Raw genomic sequence first — 20,465 nt, 5'->3', positions numbered from 1 at the left:
TTCCTTGAAGTTAATCGCTCGTTCGGCGATCATAGTGACATCGTGCAGGGCTGTTTCTGTTGATCGGCCCCTTTTGTAAGCATGCTGAGAGCATGAGATGTCATTTGGGTTAATGTTTAGTTGTAGATGGAGACTTAAGAGTCTTTCCATAGTCTTAAGGAGGAAGGAAGACAGACTTATAGGTCTAAAGTCCTTGGGGGTGCAGTGGGATGGTTTCCCCGCCTTGGGTATGAATCAGTGGTGGGCAAAACGCACACATTTATAACATTTGATTGTGTGCGTAAGCAGCGAAAAACAAAGAGAGCAACCCATTCACTGAGCGAAAAACTTTGTGTACTAATTCGTTCATCGGTAATTTTGTAAATATTGCACAAAATAAGGTACTTTTTGTATTTTTCAGACTTGTATAATGAATTTACACAATTATAATAATAAAATATGAAAATATAATACAAAAATAAAAGAAAAAATACGAACTATAATAAAATTAATAAAGATAATAAAAAAATATTTCCTAGATAATATTCTTAAACAAATTAAGCATTGCGCTTCCCCATCCATATTTTCTATAAAGAAAAATTTTTCTTCCCAAATTTCAAGAAACATTTTTCTCAGTGATTTTTTTGTCGCAATGGTCGTGCTCCAGTGAGGTCCGATCATCGAATAAATTCATTTTCATTGGTAGAACAGAATATTTTTGGCGCTCAAATGAAATGAAATGAGAGAAAAATGCCAACTTTGGCCCTCTCACGAAAGCTAATGAGAGTGCTTCGGAGAGGAGCGAGCTCGCTCATACTGTGCGTGTGCCGGCAGCGCTGCAGCAGAATTTTTGGCCCTATGCTCGCGAGTTATGGGAAATGAGAGTTTGCCCACCACTGGTATGAATACAACCTTCGTGCACAGCCACGCCTTTGGTATCATACCAGTAGTGAAGACTGTGCTGAAGATTTTCTTAATCCATTTCCTTAGGTTAATACCGGCTCTGGATAACTGAGCTGGTAGAATACCGTCCGGTCCCGGAGATTTAAAGGGTTTAAAACTGTCTATTGGCCATTTAAGATTTCTGTCACTAAGTAGGTAGTTGAGCGAGCCCTGGTGACCCTGGCTACGCATCACCTGGGTTGTTCCTTCCGATGAGCAACCCGGGAAGTGTGCGTTGATAAGGGTCTCCAGGGTTTCCAGGCTTGAGGTTGTCCAGCACCCCTCCGTGTTCTTAATGTAACCTGCGATGGGGGCTGTAGTAGAGAGAATCTTTCTTAGGCGGGCGGCCTCATGTTATAAAAGTAACATCTCATGTTATAAAAGTAACATCTCATGTTATAAAAGTAACATCTCATGTTATAAAAGTAACATCTGGTGTTCCGCAAGGCAGTCACTTAGGACCTCTTCTGTTTATCCTCTTTGTTAACGACTTACCTAGTGTCGTGAGCTATGCTTCTACACTTATGTATGCTGATGATGTCAAGCTCTGCTTTTCTTTCTCTGACCACTTCCTTCATAGACATCTGCAATTTGACCTTGATGAAGTATTCTTGTGGTGCTCTAATAATCTTCTCTCACTAAACTGCTCAAAGTGCAAGGTTACGACGTTTAATCGTAGCATGCCTCATGTCATCTTCACTTGGGAATCACTTTTTAGATCGTGTTTCCTTAATGAATGATCTTGGAGTTCTTTTCGATCACAAGCTGTCGTTTAATGAACATATTTCTGTAACAGTTAATAAAGCCAGAGGAGTACTTGCTTTTATCAAGCGTTGGTCAAAAGAGTTCGATTATATCTTCACCACTAAATCGTTGTATATCTCTTTGGTTCGACCGATCCTGAATACTGTTCATGCTTTTGGAGTCTGCAGTATATGGTTCATCAAAGAAGTATTGAATCAGTGCAAAAGCAGTTTCCTTTATTTGCCGTAAAATATTTAAACTGGGACTCAGATGATCTTCTTCCACTATATCTTCATCAAATTAAATTATTAAAGCTCCTTCATAAAATTATTCTTGGTCAAGTTGACTCGAAACTTTTACTCGAAAAGATACTTTTCTCTGTTCCAAACAGGTCAACCAGGTCCTTCCGACCCCTTTGGTTACCAATTTGCAGATCTAATTTTGCGGATCATGATCCTTTTCGCGTTATCTGTAAAAACTATAACCTATTGTCACATATATTTTCGCCTAGATGTAATAAAATGTAAATTGATTGTTTTTCTATTAGAATAATTTGCCTAATTCTTAATTATAATTAATTTTAATAATTGAATAAATAACAGTTATATTCAATAAATAATTAATTCTCAGAAAATAATTAATCCTTTTGAAATTTTGTACAAAAGAAATTTTGGCCATATATACCATGTGTGGAAAATCGTAACGTAAAAAACACCAAAGTTATGGCATATCTGATCAATCAGTTATATGGTAGCTATAGGATTTAGTCGACCGATCCCGGCCGTTCCGACTTATATACTATCTGCAAGGAAAAGAATGATATGCGCAAAGATTCAACTCGATAGCTTTAAAGCTGAGAGACTAGTTTGCGTAGAAACCGACAGACAGACGGACATGCTTATATCGACTCAGGAGGTGATCCTGATCAAGAATATATATACTTTATAGGGTCGGAGATAGAAATATCATTTCACCCGACCCCATTTGATAAGCGGGATAAGTTTCCGACTGGTTCATATTAAAAGCAAAAATATATTTACTAGTTTTTATTTCTGGCCTTTTCTTCGAATTGGTGTTGGTTTAGAGGTACGTGGACATTGTATACTTTGCTGTTAAGGGAGATCTGTAATGTAGATTTGTATATCTGTAGATCTGTAAAGATTTGTGTTGTAATTCTCTGGATTTTTTAACCTTTGCACCGTGAGCTTGCCACTCTTGACGAAGGCTTCTTTTATTTTGAACCAACTTTTTTATTTTCATTGAGACACGATTGTTTTTAGAAAATGAAGAATCTTTGAATTATGGAGTTTAATATTGTAAAGTCAGTGTCTTATTACTAATTTTTTTTTTACAGTAGACTTTAGTAAGTCTATCTTCTGAACGTTACATAATGTTTTCAAACGATGATGTTTTTAAACGAAGGTGTAAATAGTCGAGTCATTCGGTCGTCCGATAGATTGTTAAAACCACGTCACTTATATTGAAAAAAAAATAATATTATTTGTAATAAAATATTTGTGAAACAATATGGCATGGAGATGCATGGAATGCTATGTAAAGGTCACCATATAGGTCGAAGAATTTCACCAATTCAGTTTCGGGAATGGGAAATATTCGCATTGAAATTACATTTATTGCCCACATTTATTTTCCTTAATTTCACTCTTAAATGAAGCCATATGAGATAGAATAAAAGATTGTTTAAATTTTGCGTGTGATATGGTTTTAAATTTTTAGTTTCATATCCAACTCAAAATTACCTTCAAATCACGATGCACAACACCTTGTTCATGCATATAGTCAACGGCTTCTAGTATTTGTCTTACTAGGTGAGATGCATCTTTTTCAGTGTATGAGCCTTTTTCTACAATCCGATCAAATAGTTCACCTCCAGTTACCCTGTAACATCCACAATTAGAATTATTTATATTTTTATTACTTAGAATGTAATAAATAATCAGGATCCACATACAATTCCATGACCAGGTACACCTTCAATTTATCCTCGAACGTCTCTAGAAGCTGCACAATGTTTGGATGAGTTAATCTGTAAAAATAATTTTTGTAGCTTGTTATTGAACATGAAAAAAAATCTGAATATGATATAAATGATAATTAATACCAAACTGATTAACAAAATATATAGAGCTAAGCGTAAGAAAATTTGAGACCCTAACCTATTCATATCTTTTAAAGACTTAAAGAATTTTAGTATTAAAATTTTTTCTAGTAAATCTATTCTTTTATTTCAAAGGATTGGGGTATGAACTCACCGCGTTCCCTTAGGACAATTGGCATCGTATTGATTAGCACTGAACCTAAATATGAAAAGAAAATAAAATTAAACAAACTAGAATGAGTTAAACAAGAAAAATAAAAAAAATAAAAATTTTAATTAAAATTAATTTGACAAAATATTAACAAAAACTAACTCTGATTATATTTTTTATACCAGTATAGAAGTTTTGTCTAACAATTACAGTTTTTTTTATTAGATGAAACTAGAGTGGATTTTTTTTATTAGAATGAATTACAAAACTAATCCATTACCAAAAATTTAGAAATATAAAACTTAAAAACCAACATAAAAAATTTAAAACATAATATATTATTTAAGATAAGCTATAACTAGAGCTGGCCAAGAAGAACTCACTCAACAAAAACATGTGTAATGGTAAACTTCAAATATTCCCAATTATTCTTGTCTATTTGCCTCAGTTAATCTCTCATATTTAACTCCTGATCATCACGTCTTATTTTCTTTCATAGGTACCAATACGTCATTAGGTACCAAAATTAGGCTAATTTATTTATTTGTGTTTTGGGTAAAGAAACTTGTTCGAGCATAGAACACACAAAATACAGTTGTAAAGATAGATTTTTAAATAACATTAGTTTAAAAATTTAAGGGTAATCGAGTTAACCTTGAAATTGATGATTGTTTTGTTGTAATTTGGGGTCGAAAAAATTTTTCGTGTAAACTAATTTAATCGGACTCAGGGAAAAAAGCAATTAAGAGTATAGTTTATGCCTGATCTATGCACTGTTGAATAAAATCAGTTTGGAAAAAGAATTTATTGAAGTAACATTATTGCCCTCATCAGTGGTAAGAGTAAAGTCAGCACCTAAAAGATCTGCGAATTGGTAATCTTTAAATTATTAAATTATCTGTACATTTTTCTGTTTTCTTCCACCAGTGGTTAAAAACAGAATATAAATTTAAAAGCAAAAAGTAACTTCAGATTTTTTTTAGTTTAATAAATGTTCAATTATTGGAACAAGAAAATAATACAACATTTTCCAAGTCTCATCTTTCTAACTTAAAAAACACCAAAGTTATGGCATTTCCGATCAATCGGTTATATGGCAGCTATAGGTTATAGTCGACCGATCACGGACGTGACAACTTATAAGGATGTGTGCAAAGTTTCAACTCCATAGCTTTATAACTAAGAGACTAGTTTGCGTAAAAACAGACGGACAGACGGATATGCTCATATCGACTCAGGATGTGATCCTGATCAAGAATATATATACTTTGTAGGGGCGTAGATGTCTCCTTCACTGCGTCGCACACTTTTGACCAAAATTATAATACCCTCTGCAAGGGTAAAAAAATCCAATTTCAAATAAAATATTTTTTAAATTAAAAAATACAAATGGTCTGGTTATATTGCAGCTATAAGGTATAGTCTTATTAGGTATTAGTTTTCTAAAAAGCAGAATCCATAGAAAAGCACCATAGTTACGCCATTTCCGATCAATCAATCATGGAAGCTATAAGATATAATCGACCGATCGCGACCGAAGTCAAAACTTATATACTGCGTCCAAAGGAAGTAAAGATGTGCGTATTTTAAAGTAAGACACTAGACTGAAACTGAGAGTCTAGTTAGCGAAGAAACCGACAGACAGACGTACATGCTCATATCGACTCATAAGGTGATTCTGATAAAGAATATATATACCTCATTGGATCGAAGATGTCCTTTACTGCGTTGCATACCTTTGACCAAATTTATAATACCCTTTCCAAGGGAATTCAAATTTAATAAAGGAGGTCTGCAATTATATGAGAGCCAAGATAAGAACACGTAAGAAATTCACCTTATTAACCGCGGAAGGATTTTTCGCAGTCAAAAAACTTATTATAAACACGAAAATTCTTTTTTTTAGGCGACATCAAGTTATTTATGATTAGTCCTGTTCCAGTAAAAACACAAAATAAAACTCTTGTACCACAGATAGACTCCGAATATTTAGTTGAGAACTTTATAATAAATAGATACCACCGGATGACAGAATCTAAAATTAGCAGATGCTAAGAAAGGCAAAAAAACAAAAGAGTTTGCAATGCCAGCTGGCTTTGGAGTAATGCCACGGATACAGATTACAGATTATTCCATCTGTTACAAATATTTGTCGCACGGCTAGCCCCTAATACCTGAGATTGACTTTTCGGCTTATATCAAAGCCAATTCCAAAGCCGTTAATAGAGTGGAAGACATTAGGAACTTTAAATATTTATACTCGAGCCGCATGTCATCCTTCACGATACTTGTGCCAGTGCCGAAGTTTGCGACATTATAAAAGCATTAGCCTAGTACGGTCAAGAAAAAAAAATACTAAGCCTGTTAGAGTCAAGCTCACAGCATCAGTCAAATCAGATTCTTCAAAAAACTAAAGTTTCTATTCATCTTTCCTATCAGCATTATATAAGCATACGAAGTAAGCTCCCTAGATAGTCGTTCTTTTGCATTCCATATCATTGTTTTTTATCGAAATGTTGTAAAAGCCGGAGATCTTAGGCTCGACGTGATAGCGAAGTGAACATCGCAAAGAGGAGGTGAAGTAGTCTTTCCAGTACTGGGCCCCTTTCTAACCCTGAGGATCCATATCATCCCACTTTTGAGCTTCTAATCAATACCAATACTTTAATTGGCTTTTAGTACCCACTGAAATCTCATAAAGTTATTTTCTCTCGTAAGAGTGACTTTATGAAACTAAATAAGTAAAATTATTTTGAAATTTCTGTGGAACTGCCCCGAGTCTCTATGTAAGCTTCTCTTTAACTTATTAATATATCTCTGAAAAGTCGATCGTTTTCCTCATGTAGAAGAATCTTTCTAATTTTCAGCATAAAATAGGGAAAAATGTGACGCTGCCAATTACAGAGGCATTTCTAAGTTGTCAGCAATTCCCAAGTTTTTGAAAGGTTTTCAATCACTCCACATTTGCAAAACCTTTTTAGTTCAATAATATCACCGTGCCAAAATGGCTTCATGAAGCCACTCCACCATTACCAACTAATTGGAGCTAACATATTTTGTCCTGGATGGGTTCTGAAATGACTTAAAAACAGAAGTCATATACACAGACTTTAGTAAAGCATTTGACTCTGTTCGATTCTTTTAAGTAAACTCTGTTACGTATGCCCACCAAGGGTATAACCTTGCCCAAAAAGGAAAAAAAAACAACTTTTTTTTATACATACAAAAAAGACATTTAAAAAATCGTTTTTGAATTTTTTCAAAATTGAATTTCAACCTAAAATAGTTTAAAGATAATAACAGATTAAAATTTGATTTGAAATTTTATCTTTTTATCACATAAAAGTTATAAAAGGTATCCCATGATTATTGTAAGTAAGAAGCTGTTGGCACTTAGTGCCAAGACCTACTAACCTATATTCACACCTAGTAATCTGATCTAATCAATGTTCATCAGTGTGTCGGAATTAGCAATGATCAGACCCACTAACCTATTGGCACACCTAGTAATAATTAGCAATAAACATGAAACAATATCCAACCTAATAACCCAGCACTAGTAGACAGCGCCAGAAGCAGAAATCAGCAGTATCAGCGCGAAGAATGACCGACTGACCAAAGCAAGCAAAGCCAGCTAGCTAAGCCGAAATGGATGTTTAAGCAACCTGAGTCAGCAGACTCAGATGTGGGTGACATTGGCATTAACATTTGGGGAAACACGTCAATAACATTGACCTTCCCTAGACTTAGTATATGTATATTTTAGCATCTTATATAGGAATTGTTCTTCCGAAATAAGGATAGTCGCGAATACAGAGTAAATCGGTTCGTGTCAAGGTACGGCACTTAAAACCAACTTACTTCGAGTGCTGCTCCTGTGTAAAACGGACCACAAGTAGGACTCTCTTAATACTATCTACTTCGAGTGGCTCCTGTGTAAACGGACCGCAAGTAGAATTTTCGTCATTGAACCTATTTCGTGTGGCTCCTGTGTAAAACGGACCCCAAGTGGAACCCGCGTTACCCAACCTACTTCGAGTGTTGCTCCCGTGAAACGGACCACAAGTAGGACCCGCGTTATTCAAACCTACTTCGAGTGTTGTTCCCGTGAAATGGACCACAAGTAGGACCCTTCACATATCTCACATCAACTCCAGCCTGATCACAGCAAGCGCCTGGTCAACCCGATCAATCCCTTGCAGAATCCAGGTATATTTAGTCAGAACTTTTATACGTTCTTTGACGACGACTCTGGGATCTACCGTTACACCCGCAAGCTCAAGTTCGACATAGTGGCCGCATAACGCTCTACGGACGAACAGAAGCAATATATGGCCTTGACTTTTAATCTAAAAGGACACCAAGATTATTTACCTGAGTTAATTTTTCTAAGGCAAACCCATAGTGATAGTACGTAGCTTGGTAAGGACTAGTACAATAAAAAGACATACATACTTTTCCATGAGGAAAAGTATGCAAATGAGGAGTTATTACTTTTTCGAATAACTTTGGAATCTCTGACAATTTGGAGATCCCTCTGTAGTTGTCAACATCGGGTTTTTCCCCTTTTTTAAGCAATGGAATTATGAAAGATTCCTTCCACTTAAGGGGGAGAATCGATTCCAAAGATAAGTTGAAAAGTTTTTGAAGAGGTTTGCACAGAGCCCTGTCACAGTATTTCAGCACACAGCCTGGTACTCCATCGGGGCGTAGCGAATAGACTGGTTTAACCATTTAAAGATGGAACGAATATACGATTTGTTGGTTACATTTTGTATGCGTATGGCTAATCTGAGGTTTTAGGAGGTGAATAAGTTGTTTGAAAAAATTTTGCGAATAAATCGGCAATGGCCTGATCTGAGGTCGCAGATGAATTTTTAAACATAAGTAGAGAAGGAAAAGATAAGTTATAAACCTGCTTTGGATCCTGAGTGATTTGAACCCGACAGCAACGAATATAATTTGCATAACATTCGGCGTTTTGCACGGTGAAATCTAACCGAGCTATTAAGTATCTTAAGAAATCTATGCTGCTTAAAGTTATTTTATATTTATTTAAAGGCACCTTGACCAAGGAGGATTATTTAAAGCGGACGGATATTTCCGCATAAGTAAAAAAAAATATTTAGTGTATAAAACAATTTTTCTAAGATGATATTAATATCGGTGCATGCCAGAATATCGGACCAGTCAAAATTATTAATTAACCAATTAAGTTTGAGAAAGTCAGCCTTACGAAAACAACGAATCTTATTTGACACGCGGGATGGCTTCTGATTGACACCAGAAATGGTTTCGATTGAAACCTCAAGCGTGAGGTGATATGAATCTTCAGAGGTTGAGAGGGGCAAAGCTCTGGAAAGAATGGTACCATTTGGATCAGATACAAAAAATAAGTCTAGGCTTAACTCTATTGAATCACTTGCAGTGATGCCATGGAAGACAAGGCGGACGAGTTTTGCTCAGTAGCGGCAAATTCGGGTGCCGAATTTTTTTTGACCGTTCCTGCTCTTGGAGTAGCAAGGCAAATGAGCGGCTGCATCATTGCGGGAAGTTGTCGCGCGATCTCTGGGGCTGCAACTTCCCTAGTAGCAGATTTTTTTCGCTTAGCGGATTCATTCAATAGCTGAAGGCTATTTAATAAAGCATCCAGCGGAATGAGTTGATTGTTGATTTTTCGGAAACCAACGATTAATTCTTTAAACCCACTCTTGGTGTGTCGCATGAAGAATCGCATTTCATCTTGGACAGCCCGACACCCACTGCAGCAATAGTGGAGGCCAACACGACGGGTTAACGCTTTTTCCCTACCTCAAAAATGCTATTCTGTCTGGTTGGGTATTCTATGTCTATTGATTCTGTTTTCTGTTTAATGGTTATTTTTTGCTCATTATTAGTTACGATAACCGCATCTAATGGATTTAGGTCCGTGGTCGAATAGACTGTTACACTCTGTAGTGGCTCGCATTATGAGTTTAACAATGTAAATTTTAAGCACATTCCTATCTCTGAAAAAAAGTTGTGCAATCATTTTATTGTTCAAACGCGGGGATAGAACCTGGATAAAGTAGGATAGAGAAAAATATTACGAGGAAGAGTGTTGCTCAGATAAGGCGTTAAGAATAATAAAGTAAAGGTTATACGTAGAGCAAAGCGACAAGATGTGGCAGATACCATTGTAGTCCGAACCTAATACCCTAAAGGGATCATGTTGAGCATATGTCGAACTACAATGGTTAAGGAGTAGAGGACGAAATTTTTTATTCCTTCCACTAGAAATGTTAAAAAATTAGCTTAAGTGCTGGCTGTCTATATTGAGCTATCAGCGTTTTGATAGCGGCCGAATTAATAGACCAGGTTCAATTTTACAATTCAATTTATTATGGGTCAATTTAACCCCAAAACAAATTCCGCGGCCGGTCCAAAACAATGCCGAATTACAAGTGCATAAAACCTAAGAGCTTGCGCAGAAGCTCCACCAAAGCTCCCAAAGTGCATGCGCTACAAAAGAAAAACAAAGCGCATGCGAATCTGGGAGAAACAAAGAATATGGTACAGCTGATAACGGGAAATTAGTGGACCGCTGCGGCTAGTTACACTTAGAGAATTAAATAGAAATAATTATGTTATTTGATGCTGGCACAAGTCCCAACAAACATTAATAAGATTATATAAAAACACGACACCCAGCATCGTTCTACGGGTTGTTACGTTTTTATTATTTACGGGTCATTAAATTCTTTTGACCATCTTTTAATAAAACCAAGCACACCAATTTCGGATCTAAAGATCTTCGCCTTTCCAAGTTTCTGTAGTCTATAATATGGTATTAAAAAAAAGAACTTACAAAAAAAAGTTTAGGTAGTTTGCCTAATGCTTTATGAGGATTGCTCAGGTGACAGAAGTTTCACTCCAAAATACTTATTCCTTTGTTTTTATAACCGAACTCAATGTTATTGCACGAGTATATTCTCCGACCAGAAGCTGGGCGAACAGATCGTCTCGAACATCGGCAAAGGTACTCGTTTTCACGTGAGGGGGAGGATCGCGTGATCCTCGATCCACTTTTCTAGTGTCTTTCACTCTTATAACGACTCTTGTTTTTGCTTTGATTTAGACCGAGATTTCAATCTCAGATGTATCGGGTGCTAGACAAATATTTGTCTAACAGGCGGAATCATCTGTAAGGGTTTTAGTGCTTTATTTATTTTTTTTATTGAATGTAAGAATTATCTATTATTTTAAATTAAATATAATTAAGAGCAAGGCTAAATTATTCTAATAGAGATACAATCAAATTACATTTAATTACATCTAGGGATAATTCAGGGGAAAATAAATGCGAAAAATAGGTTATAATTTTTACAGAAAACACGAAAAGGATCATGATCCGCAAAATTTGATCAGCAAATTGGTAATTCAAGGGATCGGAAGGACCTGGTTAACCTGTTTGGAACAGAAAATAGTATGTTTTTCAGTAAAAATTTCGAATCAACATGACCAAGAATGATTCTATGAAGGAGCATGAACCCAGCACAAGTACGACTTACCTGCAGTGTTGCTAGGTCTAATAATTTTAGCCGACAACGAAATAGTGGAAGGAGACCGCCTGAGTCCTAGTTCAAATATTTTAATGCAAATAAAAGAAATTGCTTTTGCACAGATTCAATACTCATTTGATGAACCGTGGACTGCGGACTCCCAGTCAATTCCAGCTAAATGATTGCAAAGGGCATTACAATCGTTTTTCGGAAACAATTAGACCGAGGTTGAGCCTTATAGTTACCATGAATATTAGGGACATCAATTAACACAGAAACCAATAGTGTAGATTTTTTCATATTAGAAAAAATAAGGTGTAGAGATCTGCTAAGTGTGTTAAGGATGGTGTTAATTTGGAAAAGAGCAATTTCAATTAATTCTTCAATAAAGACGTTGTGACAACTGGCATGCAGGGAATTATCATCTTCACACGGGAGCCAGTAGATTTGGAGAAGGTTGAAATCACCCAATCAGGACAAAATCATAGTCATTGACTAATGATAAAACAAACTTAATAGCCTTAATGTGGTTAAAATATACAGTATCCTCAACCGATGGAAATATATAAAAGAAGCACTCTTACTAAACAATTGGCTCAATTTGTCCTGAATACTTCAATACTAATACTGTGCTCTGGCCACGCCGACGCAAGAAGGAAGATAGATATGCTATGCTTTTGTTTAAAGTTGAACTTAAAAACCTCTTATTCATTAGGAGCTTCCTTAAGCTGGTCCGGCGTAAGGCGGGATAAAAATATGGCTTTACGGGATGCAACAGCTCTAAGCGTAAGCCCAGAAGATCTTATTACAGGCCACACCAGTGAGAGGGATAGGAGGCGGTACAACAGGAACTTGCAGGATTCCCAACAATGGAGGATCGAAGACTATAGGTTGACTAAGACTCCTTGACGATTGGCTGATTTGGAGAACGGATCACTTCCAAAGGAACATTTTTTTTTAATTTTTCTCCTTGGAGATTCACTTATTAACTTAGGACCAAGAAATTTAGCCTGAACAGTAAGGAATTGCTCATTAAGTGCAGAAAATTTCTTACGGACATCTAGAAACCCATTTATCGTCTGCTTCATGAAGGTCCGCCTCTCAGTCTTAGGCAATACAAGACCATGTCAGCCCAATATACTTTGAGATAAGATCCCTTATCCGTCCATTGTGCCCACCACCAGCACATTAAATATGTGAGCGGTTATTGCAAAGCAAGCAGGACAGGTAAGAGTCACCAGTAATGGATCCTCCAAACTAGAATTTTTTAGCAGTGCAAATAAGACTCAATATTGACGGAGATTTGTCCACTATAGGGAGAGCGAGAAGAGTTCAGTTAGAAACTCTGTTGTAGAGAGGCACGTCTAAGAGAAGACGTAACAAAAGGGATATGCTTGTAAGGTTGGACGCCGTGACGTATAAACGCCTTAGAGTAAAAACTATGTAACGGGTTATGCGTCCAGAGAACTCAGGAAGAGAATATATAAATGAATATTCTTAAAGCGCGGAAGAAATAATGAGAAAATAATGAGATGGCTGTCGTTGTCCGTAGTCTGGCCAAACCAACAAAAATGTTTCAATTTCAATTTTTATACCCTTGCCCCTTGCTATTATTTTGGTCAAAATTATAGCATATTTTCGTCACAAAAATTGATATCCGATATTTTGAGTTTCTCGTCAAGAGGTTTTTTTATATGATATCAGTTGTTTTTTTGTATATAGATCTTTAATTATTTAAAATAGAACACATAATATATAAAATATTAAAGTAACCTCTGGACAGGCGATTCACACAGTTAGCAATACTTTAATTAAAAGGATAAACACCAAAACTCTTTTTATTTTTTCCATACATATTGACATGAAAGAGTTTCTAACTGATTAAAAACCATTCCAAAGATGTAAAGAATGGTTCGATAGCTTCAGGGGTTCTGAAGTTATACGTATTTTTAATTTAAGAAGGTTTTGGAATTTCGTTAGTTTAAAAATTTTAATTAAAAATTTGCCCAAAATTCTATTATCCCTCCAAAATTGTTTCGTAGTTGTGGAAAACCCAATTGTTTAAACCAATAAACAGATAAGAGGACGATCCTTATGAGAGTTTCACTATATAATAAATTATAAAAAATAAACAAGAAAGGAAAGCAAACTTCGTGCGGAGCCGAAGTTGATATACATTTGCATTTAAGGTTTGTGCCATTTCCAATCGTTCAGTTATATGGCGCTATAGGATATAGTCGGTCGTTCCTTATGAAATCCTTATGAAATTATATTGTCCAAAATGGAATCCGTAGAAAGTCCCATCATTCTACCTTAAAAACACCAAAGTTATGCCAACTCCGATTGTTCTAAGACAGCTATAGGATATAGTCGGCCGATCCTTATGAGATTTTGTAGATAAGATATTTTGGCAAAATATACCATGTGTAGAAAATCCCCACCTTCTAACTTAAAAAACACCAAAGTTATGGCATTTCCGATCGATCAGTTATATGGCAGCTATAGGATATAGTTGACCGATCCCGGCCGTTCCGACTTACATATGTACTACCTGCAAAGAAGGATGTGTGCAAAGTATACGATCCGCTATATATCTAATAATATAAGATGCGTGTCGCCACCTAGCGGACTGCGACTCAACTGCAAGGGTATATAAACTTCGGCTCCGCCCGAAGTTAGCTTTCTTTTCTTGTTATGAGTTGATTTTCTTGATGAAATTATATAACGTATTTTTATTGACTTACATACCTTCTTAAAACTCGAATTTCGTTTTCCAAAGATTCCTCCTTTCCTTTAAGTGCTTTTTTGTCTATTATTTTTACTGCATAGTGAACTCCGGGCGTATCTTTACTTTCAGCCAAACGCACTTCCGAAAATGCACCCCTTTACATTTGTTAAAAAAAAACTTCAATTATTAAACTACACAAATTTTAATATTAATTACGTACGTTCCTAGAAGACCATGCAGATTGTATTTCTCTTCAATTGACACTTGTTTGTTTAATTCCTTGTTATCCTTTGCTTTGGCTTTTTTGCCAGAATCTTTTTTTCCAAAAAGCGGCATCTTTTTTATATTTACTTTGCGTAAATTTTGAAAATGTCCATTAAATATTTTATATTTTTCCTTTAATTTTGATAAAATTACCCGAAAAGTAAAATACAAAATTTTTTACATTTATTTTGTGCCTATAATATATGTAAGCGTATATAACAACGCATTTATTTACAGTTTTTAAATAAATACATACATATGTATATGTATAAAAAAGCCTTAGATGTCAAAGGCTATATTTTTGCTGATTACGTTGTATACATACATACATACATATGCACATCACAAATTCCATACTTCCACCTTAAAATCAAATGAGTACATGTGTATATACATGTATTTAATTATTACATTTGACTCGTATGGATTATTGTACAAAAAAACAAAAAACAAAATATATAAGTCTCTTGTAGGTTGTGCGCCAATATGTTCAAATCTGTCAAATACTATACGTATTTAATTAAATATTACTTTTATCATTTTTTAAATTCAGATAGATAAGACTTTCATACAATATAATTTAAATCACTTTGAAAATTTTAGTTATTAACAAACTAGAATCGTTTACATTTACCAATTTATACACTTACGTTTATTCAGAACTGCGCTGAGAAGCAACTCCTTCACTTAGAGCTGCATTTAATAGATATATATAGATCATAATAGTTATTAATAATGAAGTTTTAAATAATTTATTAATTTTAAAGAAAATACAGTCCAAACTAAAAGTAATAAATATTTATAATATCGATTTATTGATTATATTCTAGTTCTGGCGCTAAACTGTAAGCAATTTATAGTAGTTCTGTTATTTAACAGACGCTGCTTAGATACTCTTAATACGTAATTATTGAAATTTATGGTTTCTGGCATCCCTGTTTTAATATTTTGGTATTATATATGTATGTATGTACACTAAGTTATGGTAGTTCTTAAGCCTCATACAAAATGCGTTTGACAAGCAAAAATTATTATTTCTGGTTTGATCGAATTTTTTTGAGTTTCTCGCATTAAGGTCGTACTTTATTTTTTTAAAGCCTAGTCCTAAGATCGAAAATATATTTGATGTGCAAAAAAGTGAATTCTTTCCAGTGTGGGAAAATTTTCAGTTATCGTGTTATGGTCCTACTGTCAGTCAGTATTTTACGATAAATTAAAAAAAATAACATCAAACGTCTTACAAGTCTATCACTGAATTTGTAAAACGGGATGAAGATTGCAATTCTTAATCTTTTACTTAGAGCACTCTAAAATGCTCAGCGGTACAGTTTGAAGTCCATAAGTAAATTTCTGGTATTTTTTTCGATCTAGTACTGTCAAAAACTGGTTTTACCTATTTGAGACGCAAATTTTGCATCTCGCTCACTCTCTTTTGAAAAAAATTGTGGAAGACAATTTAAATCAGTTGGTTTATTAATTGTCTTACTCATATAAGTATTTCAAACATCGATGCTTGATCGATTTTTAATCCGTAAAAATGAGCGTAAGAATGAGAGTAAGATTCGCTCTGGGGCCTCCGGCGGCCTTTTTTTCTAAATCATTTTTTTTTTTTAATTATATAAAACAAGAAAGGAAATTAACTTCGGGCAGAGCGGAAGTTAACATATATTTGTGCAGTTAAGCAGCAGCTCATATTATTATTATATATATCGGATCGGATCGTAGTTGTCCGAAATGAGAATTTCACTGTCGAATTAATTTTCTAATACAAATGTTGGGAACAGCCCTAAGCATCTTTAAAAGTAGCAAGGTTGTGATATTTCCGATCGTTCAGTTCAATGGCAGCTATAAGATATAGTCGGCCGATCCTAATGAAAATTGGCGATCACTTCATTCAAGCTTAAGGGGGCAGGATGGTTTCAGAGGCGGAAAAAAAGATTTTTGCGATTTTTTGTTTAATTTCTGAGTGAATATAATTATTAAATTTTTTTACACGATACATGGCTATATTTGGAGAGTATCTAGGAATTTTTTTTGTTAGGGAATAATAATTATTTATCCCGTGACGGGCAGTCGGCCGGAGTCGCTTCAAAAAATTATTATGTTGCGGTGCGTAAAGTCTGGCCTTACAGTGTTATCGGAAATAAAAAAAATTGATTTGATTTACTTCAAATATTAGTTTCTTGTGCGAATGAACGAAACCATTTTGAAAAATATGCGATTTTGAATTTTTGGCGCGGTTGTAAAGTCGGAGGTACCATTTTTACATAAAAATTAGCCCATTATTGCCCGTAAAAAAAAGTGTTCGTTCATCCGCAAGTATTTATTGTATTAAAGATGTGTGCAAAATTTTATTTAGATCCGAGCATTACTTTTTGAGTTACGTTACGCACCGACTTGAAAAAGTTGTTTTGAGAAACGCGTCTAAAGTTTCAAAAGCAATTGAAAGTATATGAATAGAAAGAAACTAGAAAATCGGTATCTCAGCAAGTTTTAGTCCGATCGACATGAAACTTTCACAGGATATTCCTGAGATAATGTTCTATTATATAAAAAATTTCTGAAAAAAATTTTTTTTTAAGTCTCAACCCATCCTGCCCCCTTAAGTGGGTTTGCGCGTCCAACATATTGACTATTTTCAAATATATTTTTTTTATTTAAAGAATAAAAAATTTTATTGAAACTTTTAAGTTTATTAAATATACAAATTTAAAGAAGAATTTGGGAAATTTTTAGAAAAAAATTATAAACAGTCAGCCATTGAGACGTCATTTCCCATGACCCCTGGGAAAAAGGTGCTTTCGCGTTGACAGCACAATTCCTGACAGAATCATCAGAAATGAAAAGACTAAATATTTTCTTTTAGTACAGACCTAAAACTAGAAACTGAAGGAAGGAAAAAATAATCAATTGAAAATTGGATTTTTGGGGCACCTTTTTGCAAAAAATTTAAATTTTGGTGAACATTTTTGAACATACATTTTTTGAAAATAGGTGTTATCAACGAAAAAAAAATCCCTCATTCAAGTTCTAGATAATCGTATCCCAAAGGCCTGTGCAAAATTTTATCAAGATCGGTTGAGTAGTTTCCGAGAAATCTTGACAACCAACTTTGAAAACACAGTTTTGAGAAAAACGCGCTTAAAGTTTGCGCTCTGCCTTTACCTGAACTCGAGCGTCAACCTTTTCAGGACTGTATCTCCGAAACTTTTATTTGAATCGAATTGAAAATTTGGGAGAATATTCTCAAGATTCTTTAAAATTTTATAAAAAAATAAAAAAATCGATTTTTTTGAAGCCGCCAAACCCACCTAACCCCTTAAAAAAAATGAAGTTATATTCCGTTCATTCAGTTATAGGATAGCTATAGTATATAGTCGGCCGATCCTGGCCGTTCCGACTTATATACTTCCTGCAAGGAAATAAAGGATGTGTGCAAAGTTTCAACTCGATAGCTTTATAACTGAGAGACTAGATTGGGTAGAAACAGTCAGACGGACATGCTTATAACGACTCAGAAGGTGATCCTGATCAAGAATATATACACTTTATAGGGTCGGGATGTCTGCACACTTTTGACCAAATTTATAATAACCTCTTCAAGGGTATAACAATGCTTTCATAGCAGTCTTTCATTTTCATTGGCACAAAAACTTATAAATCAAATTTAACAATCAATTGTAATATTATAAAATTAGGGACCGATGTTTCATTAAACATCGATATATCGGTTAACATCGATATCAACAAATACCTCGGAAAACATCCCAAAAACAAACATCGATACTCCAAGCATCGATTTTTTCAGCATCACTACTAGCCCAGCCCTTCGTTCCCTTGGTCGTGAGAGGCTCAGATAAAAATTATTTGAGTCCCAGTCGGGCCTGATGCTCGCCAAACGGACATCCCGCGATCGGAAAAGATGTGCGCTGCGCACTCCCAAATGCGGAAAACCGTCATTCCGTTTTACATTGGCGTGTCTGAACGCATACACCTTGCGCAGCAAATATCACGTTGTCGCGCACGATGTCGCGCTAGAACAGCTTGAGATCTCACCCAGGGAAATTTTGGTTGAAACAAAGGTCCCTTGCTTTTTGCTTTGTTTTTGTTTTTACCAACCATGCCATTGATTTTTACTTAATTCGAAATGGGTTGTTTGTCTTATTTATTTATTATTTATTATATTTTAATCTTATTTACCTTAAACTTAACCAAAACTGAAATGATAAAAAAAAACTGAAAATAAATTTTTTAGGATATATAAAGATATTAATTGAGACGTGCAAATGTTAGTACAGCCAGAACTGAAAATATTTATTTATTAAAATAATGTTTATTCCTCATTATTAAAATAATCAAAAGGGAATAATTAAATGAATCCAGCAGTAAACATACTAGTGTTGGGTTGCTCATGAGTGAGTGAAAAAAAAAGAGTTGTTCACTCAACTGAGCGAGTAAACATGTTCTTTCCTTTTTGTTCACTTGCTCATTTTTGCTCACTTGGTCATTTTCCACAAATTAAAATGCAGAGATATCGGTAAGTTTAAAAATTAAACATGTTAAATTTTAATAATAATAATGATTTCATTGCTTGTAGCATATTAAATTTTTTTTTTTTTATTCAATTATCCATGAAGGATTTCATTTAACTATTTTTAAATGCCCAATGAAGGGAGCAAAAGTTTTGCCACAAATTAAAATGTAAAAATAGCGGTAAGTTTGAAAATTAAATATGAAACATAATCTATTTTTGAAAAGTCGTTAAGATGCAGTGCTCATTGGCTTGGTAATGCACTGAACAACCAGTGAGCAACTGAGCAATGAACAGTGAGCAAGTGAGCAATATGATTGAGTTGACTCTTTTGAAAAAAAAGAACAAGTGAACATGTTCACCTAAAAGAGCAGTATTTACACAACACTAAAACATACCCTTTCACAATAATAAACAAATACGACGCACTTTTAGCAATCCAATGTGACCGTTTCGATTTGGGTTGATTTATCATAAAGAAATGCACCAAATTAATGTCCGTCAAAATAGCGTCACCTAGTTAGCGTCCAAATGGAACGGTGGAATCGGAACACAGCAACGAATTTTATTTATTTTCAATTATTTTACTGTTTAGCCACTAAATTGATTGAAATAAAGTTTAGAATTGTTAAGAATTGAAGAATGTATAGTTTTTTCTTACTTTGGGCGGGATCAACAACCTTAAAATACCATTAAAATACATTTGAAAAATTGGCCCCACATTATTTTGGGTCCTATCTCAGACATAAGAGGAGGCCCCAAAAAGCCCGATATTGCAGCTAATAGGTCAAAATATTGAGGGTAATATCTGAAAGGTTCATAAAAATCGCTTCCTACGTTTTGAAGAAAATCGGATAAAAGTGGGCCAATCACGTTAACAGCCCATACAAAAATGACCACCAAAAATTGTTTTTAATATTGTGAAGCTCTAAGAGGATGCCCCCATATGCACGGTAGTTGAGACGATGTATCACCTTTTCTAGAATATCTGGAGCAAAAATCATTCAAATCGCTCTCTACAATTTTGAGAAAATCGATTTACAGTTCCCCATTGATTTTAATTGATAAGAGAGGCGCCAACTCGTGAGCCGGAACCAGTCCACGAACAAGTTCGTTCCACAAGTTCCAAATTTACAGACCGCCTCTGTTGGGTATGAATATGATTATTGAGTCCTTTACAGAGGATGCCCCATTATGCACGGTATGCCATTGCAAAGCTAATTTTTCATATAATTTAAAGAGACTATTTGCATTAAATTGTTCCCCACACAAATAGCGCCAATGTTAAATTTGAATGGCCCCACATGCTTTCTTTATGGAGGATGCCCCATTTTGCACTGTATACCATTGTAAAACTAATTTTTTTCTGAATCGAATGAGATTATTTCTATCAAAATCGCTCCCTACGATTCGATGGAATCAAGTCATGACATTTTCTGAACCCAATTGACCAATACTGGACCCAT

At 34.8% G+C, this 20,465-nt stretch overlaps 1 protein-coding gene and 1 long non-coding RNA gene across 8 annotated transcripts in view; one reads left to right on the top strand and one right to left on the bottom strand.

Annotated features, from left to right (window-relative positions):
• The window catches only part of LOC6505454 (calcium/calmodulin-dependent protein kinase type 1), a 74,405-nt gene extending 54,969 nt beyond the window's left edge, over positions 1-19,436 (bottom strand). Inside the window, exons 1-7 of one of the 7 annotated variants that reach the window (XM_044717676.1) lie at positions 15,551-15,604; positions 15,119-15,161; positions 14,725-14,831; positions 14,425-14,600; positions 14,225-14,359; positions 3,638-3,712; positions 3,426-3,564 (exon numbers count right to left, since the gene is read on the bottom strand). In XM_044717676.1, coding sequence (XP_044573611.1) covers positions 3,426-3,564; positions 3,638-3,712; positions 14,225-14,359; positions 14,425-14,540 — 465 coding nt within the window. In that variant the 5' untranslated portion in view covers positions 14,541-14,600; positions 14,725-14,831; positions 15,119-15,161; positions 15,551-15,604. Of the gene's footprint in view, positions 1-3,425; positions 3,565-3,637; positions 3,713-3,938; positions 3,984-14,224; positions 14,360-14,424; positions 14,663-14,724; positions 14,832-15,118; positions 15,382-15,550; positions 15,618-19,397 lie in introns of those variants that run through there. The other 6 variants (XM_044717675.1, XM_044717674.1, XM_044717672.1 and 3 more) reach the window with 6 other exon arrangements.
• Positions 17,050-19,639, top strand: LOC123257741. The gene is made up of 2 exons (XR_006507855.1): positions 17,050-19,005; positions 19,066-19,639. It is a non-coding gene; the product is annotated as an uncharacterized LOC123257741 (long non-coding RNA).
• The last annotated feature ends 826 nt before the right edge of the window (positions 19,640-20,465 follow it).

This window comes from Drosophila ananassae (assembly GCF_017639315.1).
Source record: "Drosophila ananassae strain 14024-0371.13 chromosome 4 unlocalized genomic scaffold, ASM1763931v2 tig00000054, whole genome shotgun sequence".
Taxonomy (NCBI): Eukaryota; Metazoa; Arthropoda; class Insecta; order Diptera; family Drosophilidae; genus Drosophila; species Drosophila ananassae.
The sequence above is the reverse complement of the archived record's forward strand: the minus strand, read 5'-3'. Positions and strand labels throughout refer to the sequence as shown.